We start from the raw sequence: 18538 nt of genomic DNA, 5'->3' as shown, positions 1-18538 counted from the left end.
TCGGGGGCTCATGGGGGATCCTGAGGCCATGCTGGCCTCCTCCAGCCTGGCCGGGGTGTGCTCTGTGCCTCCTGTCCCTGCGGTGGCTTCTCGACTATAGTTAAGGTCAGAGTCACAGCACAGGAGCAGTCATTGTCAATATCACTGTTTTCTGTTTCTTTGATTTACCAATTCTAGCCCATTTGGAAAAGAAAGCCATGCTCCCTCTGGTTTCTAAACACTCTGCCCTTTCTGTGTGTCCCTTGGAAGACTGTGTATGCCTTTCAGCGTTCCCTCGGATAATGGAAATGTCTGGAATTCAAAATTCCAAGTGAGATAAGGCAAATTTATCATAAAAGTTGCAAGAGACCTCTCAAATCAAATTCCCTTGTAGGTTTCATAAGCCAGATGAGCTGAGGAAGATTGGGGCTCCCGGTGGACAAAGACTGGCCCACATCTCCACGTTTAAGACCCATCGTGTGGCGGGAACTGCTCTAGTCCTGCCTACCCCGGCTACTGCCCTCCCACACGTCACCCCACCTCTGAGTCTCGCCTCGCTCACCTGGGAGATGCACACAGAGCAGCCCAGCTCCCCACATTGACAAACGGTCAGAGTGGACACGTGAAAAATATCCAGTCCATGTTGGGGGACAGGAGCCTCCGACTGGTCATCACTGTGGCCCTCGTTACGTTTTCAAAACACAAATTGTCTTTATTGCCTCTGAAAAAAATCCCTGCTCCCCTCTGTTAGCCAGGCAGTGTGAGAGAGAAGAAATGGTATCTAAAATGAAGACTTAATTCCCTATGTTTTCTTTCTCCGTGCTTTGAGGCCTAATTTCCCACATTGCAGCCCTGCTTTGAACAACTCTTGCTTCGTGGACTTCAGAGGTTTCCTTTCAACTAGAAACTCCCAAACATGGTCCTGCCTCCACGAAGGGGGCTGGGCACCCCCAGGGCTGGGTCTCTCAGAGCAGCCCTCTCTACCCTGACAGTGGCAGAGAACGGCCCTCTGGGAGGTATGAAGGTGTGAACCCTCACATCGGCTCTCCATTCCCACTGCCCTCCCTTCCAGACTTCTGTGGTGCACAGTGCTACTCCATACTCTGGAAGCAGACTCCCGATCTCCCGATCGCTGTCATGGCTTCAGAGCACACCCTCCCCTCTCATCACCTGCCCATCCCAGTCTCCCAAAGATCTAATTCTGTAATCGACACTTTCCACTCTGTTGGCACAAGAAGAAGTTCTAGCTCCCGGATCAGAGACGCTGACCTGCAGCTCCCATCCAAATGCTAGGCGGTTGCTCCCCTACCAAGCTTGGTTTTGAGAAGGACAGGGATGTTTGTATGAGATCATGACTTGGCTATCTTTAAAAAAAGAAATAAAAAGGCTGATCACAACTCTGAGTCTCTCCATGCACAGAGACCTTTCCACACTGTTGCGAATTAAAAGGGAGCAGGAAGAAGCCGTCCGCGTCTGCCCAGCCCGTGTCCTGGTTGTCACAGTCGCTGCCCGTAGTGACTCGGGAGGACAGGACAGCTGTGCCCTAGTAACTGCCGTGCTCACTGGGTCCCAGTCAACACTGAACGGCCAAGCAGACAACGTGGCCGAGGATCGAGCAGCCCCTGGACCCACCGTCCGCCTCCAACTCGACACCAGCAGCTTGTCCTCTAGTGCCTCTTGGCCAGCGCACAGCAGAGCGTGAACAGAGGACATGCCATCCGGCTCCTCCCACCATCTGCACCACCTTAACAAGCACGCTGGACCAGCCATGGGCATGGCGGGGCTAGATGGTGGGAGGATGAGCCATTCCACTCTATCCCAATTATTCATTGCCTCAATTTGGATTCTAGAAGAAAAGCGTCACTTCTTTTAAACATTTCAGTGACTAGAACCCCCCCAATCCAGATGTTCCCCAAATTGCCTCTGTTGGCAAATCGAATACTGTTTGTTCACTCTTTCCATGCTGACTTCTCCCAACGTGGGAACCTGGGGTCTCCCCTGAGTTTCCCAGATGGTGGACAGTGGTCGGAGGCTGGGTGCTACTTGGGTTTGGCTCCCAGTTCTGCCGCCGCCTCGCTGTGTGATTATGGGCAAGTGGCTTCACCTCTCTGAACCTCAGCATCCTCAACAGCAAAAGGAGCATCATGAACAAGAGACTCTCCCTCACTGTGTTGGTAGTATATTCAATCACTTAAACTAGCGTCTGGCAGTGGTAAGGGCTCTGTAAGTGTGGGTTCTTCTACTGCTGTTGCCGTTATTTGCCACTGGCGTCCAGATGTCAGAGAGAAATTTAGGTTCCAAATCCACAATCTAGAATCCAGCAACTTCTGCGCCATCCCGCACCTGCCAGCGTTTCATTGGGAGCGTGAGCTTGAATGTTTGAGGAATGACAGCAAGTAGCTGTCCTTAAGCAAGGGGTGGACAGGGTCACACTTGAGGTTTAAGACTCGTGTGTACACTGTGGGCGATTATTGTGTCACAAAAGGGACGCTCCCCCCACCCCCAGGGTGAGCGTGGTACTCACAGAGGTGGTGCGCGTAGCGGAGGTGGAACATGTCGCAGCCGTGGACGTGATGGTAGAGGGTCTTCTCGATCAGGTCCTGCGGCTCGTACCCAGTCAGCTCTGTCACCCTGCGGGAGGAGGGCGGCTCTGTGAATTACACTGCTCTGCAGATTGCCTTTCCTTTAAATTAATATCGGTCTTGCCAACTAATCAAAAGCTAAAAGGCTGGGGGCAGCCTTTTTTAAAAGGCTTTTAAATCCATGTTGATTTTGGAAACTGAGAGTGATCTTTTTTACAAGAAAAAAGTCTTTGAACTGTAGCGCAGGGCAGGATGTAGCACTATTCATGAGCAGGAATGTTCTTCTGAAACCACTGGCTAGAAGAATGTTTGCGATGGCTGCAAATTTTATCCCTTTTCAAGGTGAAGCTTATCTGAGGATGCTTGAGAGTGAACTTTGATACCTATAGTGGGAGAAAGCTGCCAAGGCAAGAAAGAACCCATTCTCTGGGGGTTTGGGGAGGACAGTCCCGTGTGAATTTTTTTTTAAATTATTGTGGTAAAATATGCATAACATAAACTTTACCATTTTAACCATTTTTGTGTGTGTGTATGAGGAAGATTAGCCCTAAGCTAACATCCATTTCCAATCCTTCTCCTTTTGCTGAGGAAGATTTGCCCTGGGCTAACATCCGTGCCCATCTTCCTCTACTTTATATGTGGGACGCCACCATAGCATGGCTTGATGAATGGTGCGTTGGTCTGCACCCAGGATCTGAACCTCTGAACCCTGGGCTGCCGAAGTGGAGCATGCAAACTTAATCACTAGGCCACCGGACCGGCCCCCATTTTAACCATTTTCAAGTGTACAATTCAGTGGCAATAACTACATTCACAATGTTATGTAACCATCACCATTTCCATTTCCAGAACTTTTTCATCATCCCAAACAGAAACTCTCTCCCCATTACGTGATAACCCCATTTCCCCCTCCCTCCAGCCCCTGGCAACCACCATTCCACAGTCTGTCTCTATGAATTTGTCTATTCTAGATGTTTCATCTAAGTGGAATCATACAATATTTGTCCCTTTGGGTCTGGCTTCTCTTACTTAGCATAATGTCTTCAAGGTTCATCCGTGCCGTAGCATGTGTCAGAACATCATTCCTTTTTATGGCTGAATAATATTCTGTGTAGATAGCACATTTTGTTTATCCATTCATCCTCTGATGGACACTTGCGTTGTTTCTACATCCTGACTATTGAGTGTGTGAGCCTTTACGTCTCCATTCCACACTGGACACTGTTAACTGGCACGGTTGGTCTCGGCATGATGCTCTGGTTGGGCGATTCCTACTGATGGGAATTATGGAATAACTGGAGACGTTTAAGCCTCATATCAGTGGAGGATTGTTTTAGAGCCCCCAGACAATAGTATAATAATACCCCAAAATATTGTGACTAGAAAGTAAACCTTAAGCTCGCTATGGAAATGGAAGCATGTTCCCAGTGCTTACATGACATTACTCCCCCTTTATTCTCATCAAGCCCTAGGCATATTAATTTCCCACTTCAGTTCTTTGAAGAAAAGTGGCTCTCAACACCCAAGACCACATCATCACCAGCATTTCGATCACTCCGTCCGTAGGTGAAAACTGCATGTGGCAATGGTATCCGTTCCCAGGCCTCGGGCAACTGGGCTGGGAACCATGCCCTTGGAGGAGGTGGCCCAAACGTGTTGGTGACAGATGTGCAAGAACAGATGAAAGGGGGGGACAAGAAGGGATTCCAAAGGAGGTGAGGCTATGGTGAGAAGTCGGTGCTAGGGGGCGAGGGGTGGGGACAGAGGACAGCCCGGACCAGGGGCCCTGCTGGCCCGGATCTGAAACGTTAGCTGTAAATTAAAAGGGGAAACTTGACCTCACTTTCATTCCTTAACCCGCTCCCCTTTCAGTTGAGTTCTTCACGGGCTTCGGGTCGTAAATCTCTGAAAGCCTCATATTTCCCTGGAATCGCTCACTATTTGGTGTACACATTTCCATGGTGTTCCTCCAGGGCAGGAAGGAGAGGGGGCTCGAGGTGGGTGGAAAGTGAACTCGTGCAGGCCAGAGCCTTTCAGGGCTCGGGGGACTTGTCTAAAGGCCACCTAGAACTTCAGGCCCCATCAGAGTCTGACTCTGTGTGGCAGGAAAACTGAGATGTCTGGCTTCCCCTCAAAAGAAAACCAGGCATCTCTACGGAGTGGGGATGAAAGAGGCTTCCCAGACCCTCTGGACGTAAAGTTACAGAACAACAGCCCCGAACGTGTAAATGAATCAGAAGCACATGTATTAAGTTTCTCATCAAAGTACACACTGGCTTTAAAAATTAAAGGGGAAGAGAAGGGTTTGGCAGCATGCTCTCCCTGTTTTTTCCAACCCTCTAGTGTCTGAAGACCTGTCAGAGGGATTTGCCAAACCCCAAACATCGCTCGGTTCACCCATCCTTAGCAGACGAACCAGCCACGGTTTCAAAGTGAAATACCACAAAACCCCTGTGAACCAAATGTCAGGTTATGCCGAGTTCAGCTGTGTCTGGGATTACACTGAGCTGTGAGGTCCTGATGGTGCAAGGCCTGCCATCCCAGCCCCGTGACTTGGGGGCTGCCGGGCTTCAGGCCAACCCTACGCCATGGCTCCTGGGTTCAAATGTAGGAGCTGACATCTCCCACCCCGCCGGGTCATTCTGCTGGCCTCCCAGTGCTGGGCCAGCCGGGTGACCTTTCAAAGACCATAGAGCTGCAACAGACCAAAGACCAGAGTGAAGAATTCTCCAGCGCAATTCTGACCCCCTCAAGCACCTCCTAGATGACTGGAGCTCAGAAAGCTCCAGTCTTTGCTAGAAGCTTCTTCCTGGTACTTAGCAGGAAGAACTGCAGAGTATTCTCTGGAGACAGGAAGTCTTCCTCAAGATCACCATCTTTCTTTTCTACTCACTTCAGAGGCACGGCCCTGACACCCTGAAGTAGAGGAATGTTGGCATTTGAGAAAGCCCATGTCTGAGGCTCCCTTCAGGAGCAATCTGGCCTCCGATCTAACTTCATGTACCCTCTTCTGTAAAGCCCTCCATCTGCCCCTTGCATTTCAAAGCTGTGTGGATTGAACAACTTGAGAAGACCTGAAATCTGTCCTCTGGGGAGAACCCCTCTTTCCTCCTCTAAAGAATTCACCAGGTCTTAGGGGGTTTTGCTAGAATAGCCAAAGAAAAACTAGGAGGGAAAACACAGCAGAAACCAGTCATATCCTCCTAAATTTCTAAAATAATGAACTTGGACAGCAGGTTTTCTTTCAGTCTACTTTTAGAAGTGGCTCCTGAATCTGGAAAGAACTCCTCTGACGGTGTGCCATCACTTCTCATCACCGTACCCGCCCCAGGCTTCGAGGCAGCAGGCTAGCCCAGGGCTCCTCTCCCTGCAGGTCACCCCAGTGTCACTGTGGGCAAATGGCACTCGGCAGCGTTTGGCCATCCCAAGAGGAGCTGGCATCCTTCCCCTGAAGAGTTATATTAACTCTGTGCTTGGAGTTTCTGGGAGCATAATGGCAACTCTGTGATATCAACTTTTGTCATGTCTCCACCTTTGGCTGGTTCTAAGGTACATGAATGATGAACTAGACTAACTTGTGTCTTCATCTCCCACCCCTAACCGGGTAGATTTGTTTTTCTCCAATAAACAGTTAAAATGCTCAATTTTATGTTATGTATTATAATTTTACCACAATGAAAAATTGAAAAAAAAAAAGAGAATCAATAAATCCTAGCTTCGGAACATACAGAAAACAAATACATATCTGTATCCTTTCTCAAAGAAAGGTCAGCCACACACACCAAAAGTCAGGACTGGCGTCTCTGAACACTTATTCTTGTCTGTACAGCTGAGGAAACTTCTAAGGGGCCAAGAGGCAAAGGGACTCACATTGCAGGCATATCGGGCTTTTTACTTTTACAAATGCTTCACATCTATGACCTAATGTCATCTTTCCTGACAGCCCTGTGGTTCCAGAGCGGGCAGGGCCTGCCCTGGAGGATGGGCCAGGGCAGCTCCAGCACAAACCTCCCCTCCCAAGCTGGCTTCCCCAGGCCTAGGTAACAAGGAATCAGCGCTTCTGCCTCATCTGATCTCCCTTCTCTCTCTGAAGAGAATCTCAAGTTGGCGAGAATCCCCAAGTGGGAGAGGAAAGGACGGTTGGGAGAGGCGGTTCTGGGGACAGTGCAGCCTCACCCTCCTAGCCCAGACCCAGACAGGGTACCTGCTGAGCTTGTGGTCATAGCTTCCCCAGGAAAGGCCACTTCTCTGCTCCAGCCTCAGCCCTGCCGTGGCTGTCACAGCTTGAATGGCTTCCCGCCAGCCCGAGGTGGAAGGCCTCCCCGCCACAGACACTCCTCAGTGTGGAAACCTTCCATGTGTTTTAAAGTCCTACCAACTTGACAGAGACACGAGGCAGAAGCCTGACATTGTGGGCTTTCCGAAGAGGCTACCTTGTGCTCCCAACATATTTCCAGTTCAAACTCCAGTGAGATGATGAAAATATAAATAAATGAAACAAATACCCATAAGCTAGAGAAGCTGCCTACTACCTAAGTACTAAGGCTGATATTAATTCTTTCAGTTCATGACTTGGTTTCTCTAAATCCCTTTCTAATTCGCATTCCTAGGACGACTCATTCTTTGTTACGTTTTACCTTAATTGTGTGGATTTCAAGGGCCACTTTCTACCATCGGTATCTTCCGGAACTCTGCAGCAGCAGCAGGTGCAAACTCACCTGGAATCCAGGAATATCAGCTTCAGGTCGAGGCTGGCCCTGAACATGAACATGTTGCTGTGAAGCTTGATCTCCGTGATGGCGCTGGGCGGCAGCGACTGGCCCACGGCCACCAGCCCCACAATCTGGTAACAGGAGTCGTACAGAGACATGTCCAGCATATACTGCCTGATCTTCAAGTAACCGCTGCAGTGGATGACCTGGGAAAGCAGAGGGCGGGGTCAGCCACTGGCGACCCAGGGCTTAGACTGGCACGCGCTCCTCCCGGCTCTCGGCCTGCTAATGTTCTTGAATGTGCTGGAATATTCTCCAGCCCACCTCCTCTGAGCTGTGTGCCCAAATGCGTTATTCATTGCTCAGAAGAAATGAAGCTGTGCTTCTTTCTTAGGAAACAGTATCGTAATAAAATATAAGAGTTGTCATATCCGATTGACTATATTCCAGTAACTCCACAAGTTAAGGCTCTCTAATATATGATGGATTTATACATAATTAACTCACTGCCAAGTTGCAATTAGTTGGCACAGCAAAGGCATTTTGGGGAGCTGACCATCGTTCCATAATGCTCACTTCAGCAACCACAGTGCACATCATCTTCCAATGGGATTGAATTTGACATCTGTTAACTTGACCTATATCACCTATATATATTGATGAGCTATATCACTCCAGTAAATTAAGAATTCTTTCAGTTGAATCAAATAAAAGTCTTCGTTGTTAATGTATTTTAATTTTATTTACAATTCAAGATTTTATCCCTTTGTAATAAACAATAAGCCAAAGTGGCTCTGTAGAAACACTTCTAATTATCATAGCCAAACGCCATAGAGGAGAGAATGGATAATGTTCCAAATGTCAAAGAGGACGATTTGTACAGCCTTGAGCCTCAATATCTGAAGCATTTCTACAAGTTACAGTCACTAAAATCTTGAAAGGATCATGATCTTTATAACAGCCGTGATGAAGAGCCAAAGTCTTAAATTCACTTTTCAAAAACTTTTCTCTAGGATTTCTGAATGTGTTCACAGTCTTTAGAGCTGGATCAAATCTTAAAATCCTTCTAGTCTATTGAGGATTTTTCCTCTACTGATGAGGAAACTGAGGACAAGGTAGGTGATGTGTTTTGCTTAAGATTAGACAGACAAGTTAATAAGTGGCAGAAACAACTCAGGACCCAAGTCTCCTGAAGAATGTCTACTGGGTGCAGGATGGTGCTGGGGTTCCCCACCCCTGTCCCAAAGAGGCTTAGAGTCTGAGACAGCAATAAGAAAGGAATCCCCTAAACTATAAAAGAGTGAGGTAAAGTCAAAGAGAAGAGCTCAGAGTGGGGCTCAAAGGAGGGGACTGAGGAGAGGCTGAGGGGAAGGCAAACCCTGGGATGGGGAGGAGGCTGAGGGGAAGGCAGCCCCTGGGATGGGGGGGGGAGGGGGGGAGGGGCATTCCAGAGAGGACAAAGGTACAGAGGCTCAAAACTGTCACGCCTCTTCACCCAGCCCGCCCCACTTCTCTAACAGGCAAATACTACTGCACAAAGGCTCCCATTTGCCTCCAGTCTCCAGCTCCAGAGTGATGGACACATGACCTCTTTCCTCTGAGGCGGGAGAAACAGCAAAGCGCAGACTCCTGGGAGAAGGGTGGGGAGCTTCAGAGAGGGGTGGGAAGCGTTGAAAGGGGTACTCAGCGTGGACTTCCCCCAACCTGCCCCTCCATCTGGGGTCTGGGAGCGACTGACTGATGCTGAGTCACAGGGTGGTCCATGGGTCTTTAGGTGACCCACTCCTCGATTCTGGAGTTAGCCAGAGTAAGCAGCGTGTCTGGCAGAGAAATGCAGCTAGGAGCAGCGAGGGCCGGGCTCGGAGGCCCAGCTCTGCCCCTTGGCCTGTGTGCCTTTCTGCTGGTCCTTCTCCTTCTCAGCTCGTGTCCCTGACTAAGAATGGAGCCATAATACTCCCCTCAGAGGGCTGCTATGACTATTGATTAAATTAAACAAGAGGCTCCAGATGAAACCCTACTTTGCGCTCAGAGTGGGCTCTATTATTACTGTCACGCACATCATCGTCATCATCACTGGATTTGGCCGCACCTTCCGAAGGCAAGAGCGACATTTCTGCGCTCTGAATACTCACTGCCGCCTCCAGGATCCCGCCCTGGAATATGGATTCTCAGTAAACTCTAGGGACGGCTGTTCCCGTGGGACTGACCTGCGTGCACAGTGGAACCTGTAGCTGCCAAGGTAAAATCCTACCCTGAGCCACATTTATTCCTGGTCTCATATGACGAAATCCTGTCTGCCTGGAATACCCTTGTCAAACACCAGCTCTCACGCTTGCCTGGCGAGCAGCATTAATAGAAAGTTCTACAGTAGGTGGTGTGACATGTTTGGGTACCCGTGCCCTCCTGTCTGCTGATGTTCTTGAGTGCGAAGCAAAATATAAAACACAGTGAGACCCGCCGCCGCCTTCTCCTTCTCTCCCACCCGCCCTCCGCTCCTTGTACCTTGTATCCGCTGCATGTCAGGCCCGCGTTTCTTTTCGCCAAGACACACTTCATTCGAAGAAAGAAGGACCTCTCTATCTCATACTCTGAAAGCAGGAGTGAGGTTAGATTGGCAAACTGCCCCATGATGTTCCCATCTTGATCCCAACAGCATCCATAAACTCTGAGGACCAGATCAGGCAGCCAGAGGCCTCGTCCCAGCGTGCCCAGACCCTGACCCAGAGAGCTTCCGCCTGTGGCCAGGGCCGGGGTGGGGCGGGGAGACTGGCCCGGTCCTGGCCTGAGTGCCACGTGCTCCAGAGGAAGGCAGCGGGAAACATGGCCAGAGCAAGGACTTGGGATATGCCAATCTGTGCACGACCTGCCCTGGTCCCCTCGTGGTGGCCACAGAGAGGCCTGGTGCCAGGAGAATCGCCTTGGCGAGCCCTGGAGCAGGTGCCCGAGCCTGCCAGGAAGGCCCAGAAGCATCTGATTTCCCTCAGGTGGTAGATTCTGAGTAAAAGTCACCAGGGCAGCCGCTTTCTCCAGCAGGGGGAGCCAGCCCCAGGGCATCTCCTGTCAGCTGTGCCCATGGGCACCGAGACTGCCTAGCAATGTGGAATGGGGAACAGAACCCAACAGACCCGCTCGGCCAGATCATGGCTTTCACCCTCCTAGCCCTGGACGGACCACCCTCTCCTCTCTCAGGGGCTCTCACCCTCCCCACTCAGTCTCCTCACAAATGAGTCCCCTAAGGAAACCCCCTCTTCAGTGAGCGCACACCAGCTCTCTGAGGCAGGAATGGCGAAGTGTCTGCGCCCCCGGGTGAGGGTGAGGTCACTCCACCCTATATAAACAGCCATTTGATGGTGGTTAATAAATTAATTTTTAAAGGAAGGTTACCACTAGGAATGGAGGCAAGGCCTTCCACCCCTCCCTGAGGGCCCTGACCGGTGGAAGCCAGGGAATCGCCTCCGAGGCCCCCGCTTCCCCCAGTTGGGCAAGCTGCCGTGTTTACCCACAATTCCTCTGCAGCAGGCTGGGGTCTGTGGGGCATAGGGCTTCCAGTTAACATGGCTGCCTACCCGCCCCGCTTCCAGATAAGCACTCAGGTCTAAAAAACATCCCTGGTAACTAACCATCCAGTTTTGGGGAGAGCCCATTTCTCACACAATTACTATAAAACAATGGGGCCAGTTCAGACACAGAAAACCAACTCTGCAGATGAGAAATTGGGGAAAAAACCGAGCACCTGTGACCCTCAAACCCTGCACACTCAGTTGGCTGTGGAGATGACTCAGGGGGCGACCCCAACTCTCCTAGATCTTTTTACTTCTCCTCTTGTCCTGTCGCTACACCTCAGACTTGAACCCCACAGAAACCGGGGATGGAAGGGTCTCATGATATTCTCAGGATTCATTTGCTGTCATTTTCTAAACACTTCTTTTTTTTTTGTAAGGAAGATCAGCCCTGAGCTAACAGCCAATGCCAATCCTCCTCTTTTTTTTTTTTTTTTTTTTTTTGCTGAGGAAGACTGGCCCTGGGCTAACATCCGTGCCCATCTTCTTCCACTTTATATGGGATGCCGCCACAGCATGGCTTGACAAGCGGTGTGTCAGTATGCGCCCGGGATCCGAACCTGCGAACCCTCGGGCCGCCAAAGCGGAGCACGCACACTTAACCGCTACCCCACCGGGCCAGCCCCTAAACACTCTTTTTAGGGCTATGACATGCAACGGTAAAATAAAACCAGAGATAATGGGAGAAAGCCCAGTCTCATGCAATTACCACACTGTGTAATTTTTTAAAACAATAACACCACAATGTTCTGAGGAATTCTCTAAGACTCCTGCTGTCTTGGTCCAGCTTTAAACAACCCTGCAGTTAAAGAATTAGATTCAGATGCAGTGTTCTCTCCTAGCCCTCATTTTGCTAGAAATTTCTTCTTCAGAGTCTTATTCATCTTCATTTATGCAGCCAGACCATTTCCAAAGACTTAGGAATCACAGACCTTAGCACCAGCTAAGCCCCCCATGTCATCTCAGAAACCAACCTACCAGTCTCTCTCCTTGGGAAGGAACAATTAGACTCTCAGTGACTATTTCTGGAGCTAGAACTCAGGGGCCACAGAGCTGTATCTGCAAGGGGTTTAAAACTGAGCGTGCTGTTCTGTATTCGCTCCTCCTACCCTTAGACTGACCCTTCCCGGGAGGAAGCAGTAAGAGTGGAACTCAATTTTTTCTCTGGTTGGCTACCCCATTCTCATCACTCTTGAAGTTTCTTCTTTTGCATTTTGTCCCACTGGGGAATTTTGGCCAAGTTGGGATACCATAATCCAAAGTAGACAAGAGACCCATTGGTCAACATGCTAGTTAGTCTTATCGGACTGTCAGAGGGAGTTACAAGGCCAGGGCCCCTGGAATAAGTTCTTCTGTGTCTTCCTAGCGTGTATCGAAATTGCAATTTAGAGTCCTTTGTGTAATGATGTGCTCCACATCCTCCACCGACAGTCACACCACACCTGCCCTAACACCACAGTAGGGACTCAATCAATATGTGCTAAATGATGGGACCGTCAGGAAGAGGCTCGTGTCCCCGGATGGAGCCAGGCTAGTGGGAGGGACCTGCCTCTGTCTAGACCAGGGCTTCTTAACCGGTTTGTGCCATGCCACAAATCCTACAGATCCCTGCTCAGGATACCTTTTTAAGTGCATAAAATAAAATATATGAGATTACACATGGAACCAACTGTATTGAAAAACAGTAATCAAAATATTAAAACAAGTGGTGATGTGGTTACAAATGTGCTGCTTTATTAACACATTAAATAACAAGATCCAGGAGCAGGCCTTATAACTCCTGAAATTTCGAAGTAGCACAAACCATATGTTTAAATACTTGCAACAACTGTAATGTGGTAAAAAAATGTCTATGATTTCCCTTGTTGGCCAAGTCACAGGTACTACTGATAGTAAGATGGCTTATTGACTACAACCTATAAGCAAAGGGAATGATAAATTTCAACGAGAGGGAATAAAGATGTAAGTTTCCCCATGCAGTTTCACGGACCCCCTGAGTTCTATCCTTGGACCCTTTGGTTAAGAAGCCCAGGTGTAGACCTGTGTTGCTGGAATTCTGAAGCCAGAGCACATTAGGGAAGAAGTCTTGACTTTTCTTTATCTCCTACCCAGCACCTATCACAGTCTTTGGAACATGAAAGGGGATCAGCAGTGTTGCTGTAAAGGACAGAGGCATAAAAGCAAATCCCCCTTGGTGGATGCTGCGTGTTTGCTGGAAAGGCCTGGCTGGGCAGCCCTAGTGACGATTCCCCTTGGCAGCGCGGGAAGCAAATGTGACCTCAGGTCACAGTGAAGAGCATCATCTTGTTTTCTTTTCGTCTGGAGGAAATACCTTGGAGCAGATGATGGTGAAGAGGCTGATGGGCCGCGAGGACCGCCGTCATCTCGTCGTGGTCAGAAGGATGGATGTACTCATAAATACTGTTGCCTGTGAGCTCCACCTGCCGCAGAGGGAAGGAAAGGGTCAGACATCCTCTCCAGGATTACCTGGGGGGAAGGTGTGTGTATCACAGGTATGCACCCGCCAGGGGCAGGACTTAGACCTCTGCTTCCAATCCACACCTTCTCCACACACAGAAACATTAGTCTTTTTGCAAGCAGCGCTCTGAATTGTCTCCCACACTTTCCAACAAGGCCAGAGAGTGGAGGCTCGAGCTGAAAGCCAAGAGTGTCCGAGCAGGAGGAACTGGAAAGGGAAGGAGGAAAAAGGTGTGCCATGGAGGTGGGGGACCCTAATGGCCTGGGCAGCATCCTTCATAAAGGAGACAGCTTAAATCAGACCCGAGCCGGGGCCTCAGGTCCTTTGCCCATGCTCGAGTGCTGCCTGAGGGGGCTGGCCAGCCAGGAGACCAGCTGCCATGTCTGGAGTGTGGTCCCTGCGAGAGCCTCATCCACTCAGAGGCTGAGGGCCGGAGCCACGGCGGCTCCAGTGAGCTTGAGAAGGACTCGAACCCTGACCTTTCTCCATCAGCTCTGAGCTGTGCCTCTCAGGCACTGCCAGGCCTCTTTCACATTGCCAGAAACGTGTCTCTGGCCTTCCTAGTCCAGGATGACTGTGTTAACCCCGTGGTTCCCACCCACAGGTGTGGCAGGGTGGCTGCATGACCTGCAGGAAGGTTTGGGCCCACTGCAGATAGCCACGTGACATGGGGTGATTTCCTGGGGTGGCCACCCTGACACTCAGATACCACCTACTTCCAGACACACGCCACAGAGGACACCATGGCAGGCCTACAGGTCATGTCCATGTTGGACAGGACCCTGCTTTGCAGGGATGGGGGCTCTGAGAAAACACCATAGTTATGATCTTTACAGAGAGGTCCCCAGTGACTCAATGTCTGGACCCCGGTGACTCAATGCCTGGACGCCAGTGACTCAATACCTGGAGAACCTTTCTGTTGTTCTCCCAAACACAAATGCCATGATAGGAGATGACAGGGATCCTCAAGACCTGAGCCCTCTCACCCATCTTAAGATGGCCAACGGTATAGAATGTTCCAGAAACTACCACCATCAGAGCAGCCTTTTGAGCAGGGGTGGATGGATCCTATTTTAGAGATATAATACTGCAGACAAGGACAATGAGTCAGTGATCCAGTATTGACCAGGGGGCCCTGGGGCAGTGATGGTACTTCCATCACAGCCAGCAGGAGCCCCAGAGCCCAGTGTGGGAAGAAACTCAAAATGCATGAGAAACTGTCCTTAGATGGCAAAGACCTTTGGGCGGGTCTGCAGAACTCTTTCTCAGACCTACCCCAAGGGGAGAGGGCAAGCTAAGAGAGCAAAGACAGGCTTGCGAGTGCCTTGTCCTTAACCACCTCCCCATTAGTTTTAAGTGTGTGGCACTGCCTGTTTCTTTGGGAGGCCCATTCCTATCAATCAGAGCAGAGACAACACGATTTTCTGTCAAGGGGCAGCCCTGACCATGCCGCCTCACGCAGCAGGACAACCCCAGCCAGGTGGTTTAATGGAGAAGTTCTCCTGGGAGCCACCGTTCCAAATTAGCATCAAGGCCATCAGCTCTTTACTTGGGACCAAGGGGCCATCGAGAGGTGAAGTAATTCATCCCACTCCTCCCAGCCAGTTCTTCCAATTTGTTAAGATGTGTGAGTTGTCTTTTTATTCAGAACAAATTATGTTTCGGGCCTGCTAAGTAATCTTGTCCCTAATATGGCTTTCACCGTTCCATTTTCCACATTATTCGTGGAATGTTTCTTTCCAATATTATGCAAACGGAGCAACGGAGGGAATCCTATTACAGAAACCCTCCCTACCTCCCTACTTAACAGTCACCTCCCAAACCTGGCACTTTCCTAAAGACCCAAATGGATATTCACCTATGAATAAAGTTATTACCAGATTTCATGTAAAAAAAAATAAAGAATAAAAACTAGACATTCTTCATTCAAGTCATTCCTGTTAATCCTTTAAAAGTTTAAATAGACCAGCGACATTTAAGTCAGCCATTTGGGACAGGACAATCTCCTTTTTCCTGAGGGCACCATAGGCATTCCTTCTGAGGCTCGGTCATGTGGAGGGCGACAGAGGCTAATAGATAAGGCAGCATATTTTTCATTGATTCACAATTTCAATGGCTTATTTTTAAAATGAAAAAATAACAAAATAGAATCGTGTGTGTGTTGGCCTATCATTTCTCCTTGACCCGCGTTTTTAGGGAAAAATGATAATTCTGATTACCTCCAAGTTCTTATTTAGAAAAAAATGATGTCTTTTTAGAGAAACATCATATTCTTGCCAAAAGACTCGCATCTGTGCTTGTAGGGATTCAGTTCTTGTTTTTAATCCCAAAGTAGCTTCATCTCCTTTCAAAGATCCCATTCTCATCACGCGTGTTTGAAGAATAACAGTGAAGGTCTATGAATTAAAAGGCTTGATTTTCTGAATACTCGGGTCAATTATAAAACTCTAAGGCTGTCTAGGAAGTGAAACAGTCTTCAAATAACAGAAATGTTTTTAAAGAACAAACTTTGGAATGATAAAACAGTGTTGACCTTGACTCAAAATTATGGTTGACATGGTGTTTCCTGTATTTACATATCTATTCGTGCTTTTGAATGTTGAAAGAAATGTGACTACCTCACCAAAAAAAAAAAAAAAAAAAATCACAGTTGTTGCTTAAAACTCCCCAGGTCTCATACATCAACCTTATTAAAACAGACCCTCAATGTGATATTTTAGTATTTATAAAACCCCGCTAACTACAAAATGAATTGCTTTCCTGCTAAGAGCTTTTTAATGTTTTGCTGAATAGCTTTTCTTCCTGCCAAGAAAACTACATATGATAAATACAACACTAAATGGATATATTCTGGGTCATCGGAAGGGGAAAGTCACCAAGAACTCTGAAAATGCACAACATTCTGCTTTGGGTGTTTTGCTGACTGTGGTAAATTAAGCATTTAAAATAAAATGGTTTGAGTTTCAGGGTTCAAGTTATGTCAACAAACATAAAACGCTCTCCTTTCTCTTTATTTCAAAAGTGAAAGGATTAGGTCTTAAGGCCCGAACAACGCCACGGCTATTTTTACGGGCGTGCTTCCGGCCGTAATCTCGAATATTACATTTTCCTTGATGTGTCTCATAAACAGCTATTTCATACAAATATTTATTTGAAAATGTATATCAGTTACCTAGATGCTATATAATGTATGCAACTTTGGTAAGGAAATTTAAACTACAAGGCTACTTAAAAATGTCTGCGGAAATACACAGCAGACACACATAGGGCTTTCTTCCAAATATAAGTCAGTCAATTACATTAACCCTGGAACTAAGTCATTTAATAAACTTGTGTGGTTAAAGAGTGCTTTCCCAACTCTATCCCTTCCAAATAGATATAAATTTGACTATACGAATTATTATGTATTATTTCTGAGTGCATACACCAAATAGAATTTTCAAGCCAGAAGCTTTACTTTAGTTCCCAACACTCAGACTGTAGGCTGAGGATACAACTTGCATTTTGGTGCTGTCTCTCTCACTTTTTGGTACAGCAAGGATCTCTGCATTTACTAATTTAAAAGCAAAAATAAACTAATAAACTCTCCCATATGAAGTAGATTTCTCAATCCAACATTTGTTAAAAAAAAAAGTGCAATAAAAGGCTTTGCATTGGGATGACCTTATAATGCACAAAGAATCATTTTTATACTCTCAGATAATTCAGGTAGTTATTTAGACAATGCAGATTTAAAAAAAAAATACCACTTCGATGTGAATTATCACACAATTACAGCAAACCTAGGAGCTTATGTTCCTTAGGAGCTACTAACATAGAGTTTAACCCTGAATTAATGTGAAAGATATTGTTACTTAATGAGATAGTCATTGAGGGTAATTGAAAGTTCTTGGAACACGGAAGAGTGCTTTGTAAATATAAGCTATTACTCCTATCATTATTCACCAGAAAACTTGTTTAAAGGGTTATTCTGACAACTGGGTAAAATTTTATTAACACTTTTATTTCTGGTGATTTAAAAAAATATCTTTAAGCCTATTTTAATAAAGTTTTTGTGTTTGATATATTTGCTTGACTTTTTACTACTAATAAAAATAATCTAAAAGGTGCAAAATTTTTTTTTTAAGAAAAGAGAAGTCGGGTATTTGACATCCTATTCAATACTTCATTTTACTATTTAAGTAAAGAAGACAGAAAAAAATACACATTGTGATTCTGCCTAGATTTCCTTCTGCAGAGTTAATGGTGAACAGGAGGCAGATTCGAGAGGAAAGACTGCTGTTGCTTATTTAAACAGTTCACCATGGAACACTCCCCAGACACTAAGGAGAGCTCACGTCTGCATTAACGTGTTTTCGTAGCTGGAGACTGACGTAAGACAGTCCCGCCAAGAGATCAGAACAAAATCTGTTGCTCTACACTGACGGCCAGTCTGACTTATCTTTTTTTGTGTGAGGAAGATCAGCCCCGAGCTAACATTCATGCTAATCCTCCTCTTTTTCTGAGGAAGACTGGCTCTGAGCGAACATCTATTGCCAATCCTCCTCCTTTTTTTCCCCAAAGCCCCAGTAGATAGTTGTATGTCATAGCTGCACATCCTTCTAGTTGCTGTATGTGGGACGCGGCCTCAGCATGGCCGGAGAAGTGGGGCACCGGCGCGCGCCCGGTATCCAAACCCAGGCCGCCAGTAGCGGAGCGCGCACACTCAACCTCTAAGCCATGGGGCCGGCCCCAGACTTATCTTTATTTAAACTGACACTTCACCTGGTAACATATAGATAGAAGGCATCTGTACAACTTTCTTAAAAAATGATAGTGTATAACTCCCTCCCCTTTCAAAATTATGGCACAAAGTTTTATTTCTGCATTACAACCAAAAGGAGATATCATTTTCGTTGTGATTCTGCTTAGATTTCCTTTTGTGGAGTTAATCATGAACAGGAGGCATATCTGTCACCTATCCAATATTTTGGTTGTTTTTAATTATCATGTTCATAAACAATTTTATTTCCCACATAAAAAGAGAAAAATGACTGAGAGACATAGGATGCTAGATTGAGCAGCTTGACTGAATGAGCTGGAATGTCCTGGTACGTGCAGAGTGCCTTATGGTGTGCCAGGACATTCCAAATGTCTACATAGCCCTAATATGTGCCCACCAACGGATGCTATTTGAAGTACAGTTCTAATGAAACGATGGTGATGCCTGGCTTTCGTGTAGCTCTC

The 18538-nt window shown here is 47.5% G+C and overlaps 1 protein-coding gene across 1 annotated transcript in view; it reads right to left on the bottom strand.

Moving 5' to 3' along the window:
* Positions 1–18538, bottom strand: part of SIM2 (SIM bHLH transcription factor 2) — a 47172-nt gene that overhangs the window by 13777 nt on the left and 14857 nt on the right. Inside the window, exons 4-7 of the mRNA XM_058523075.1 lie at positions 13166–13274; positions 9776–9861; positions 7280–7479; positions 2504–2610 (exon numbers count right to left, since the gene is read on the bottom strand). Of these exons, the coding sequence (XP_058379058.1) occupies positions 2504–2610; positions 7280–7479; positions 9776–9861; positions 13166–13274 (502 nt within the window). The remainder of the gene's footprint in view (positions 1–2503; positions 2611–7279; positions 7480–9775; positions 9862–13165; positions 13275–18538) is intronic.

The sequence above is a fragment of the Diceros bicornis genome, chromosome 27, assembly GCF_020826845.1.
Source record: "Diceros bicornis minor isolate mBicDic1 chromosome 27, mDicBic1.mat.cur, whole genome shotgun sequence".
In the NCBI taxonomy this organism is placed as follows: domain Eukaryota; kingdom Metazoa; phylum Chordata; class Mammalia; order Perissodactyla; family Rhinocerotidae; genus Diceros; species Diceros bicornis.
The sequence above is the reverse complement of the archived record's forward strand: the minus strand, read 5'-3'. Positions and strand labels throughout refer to the sequence as shown.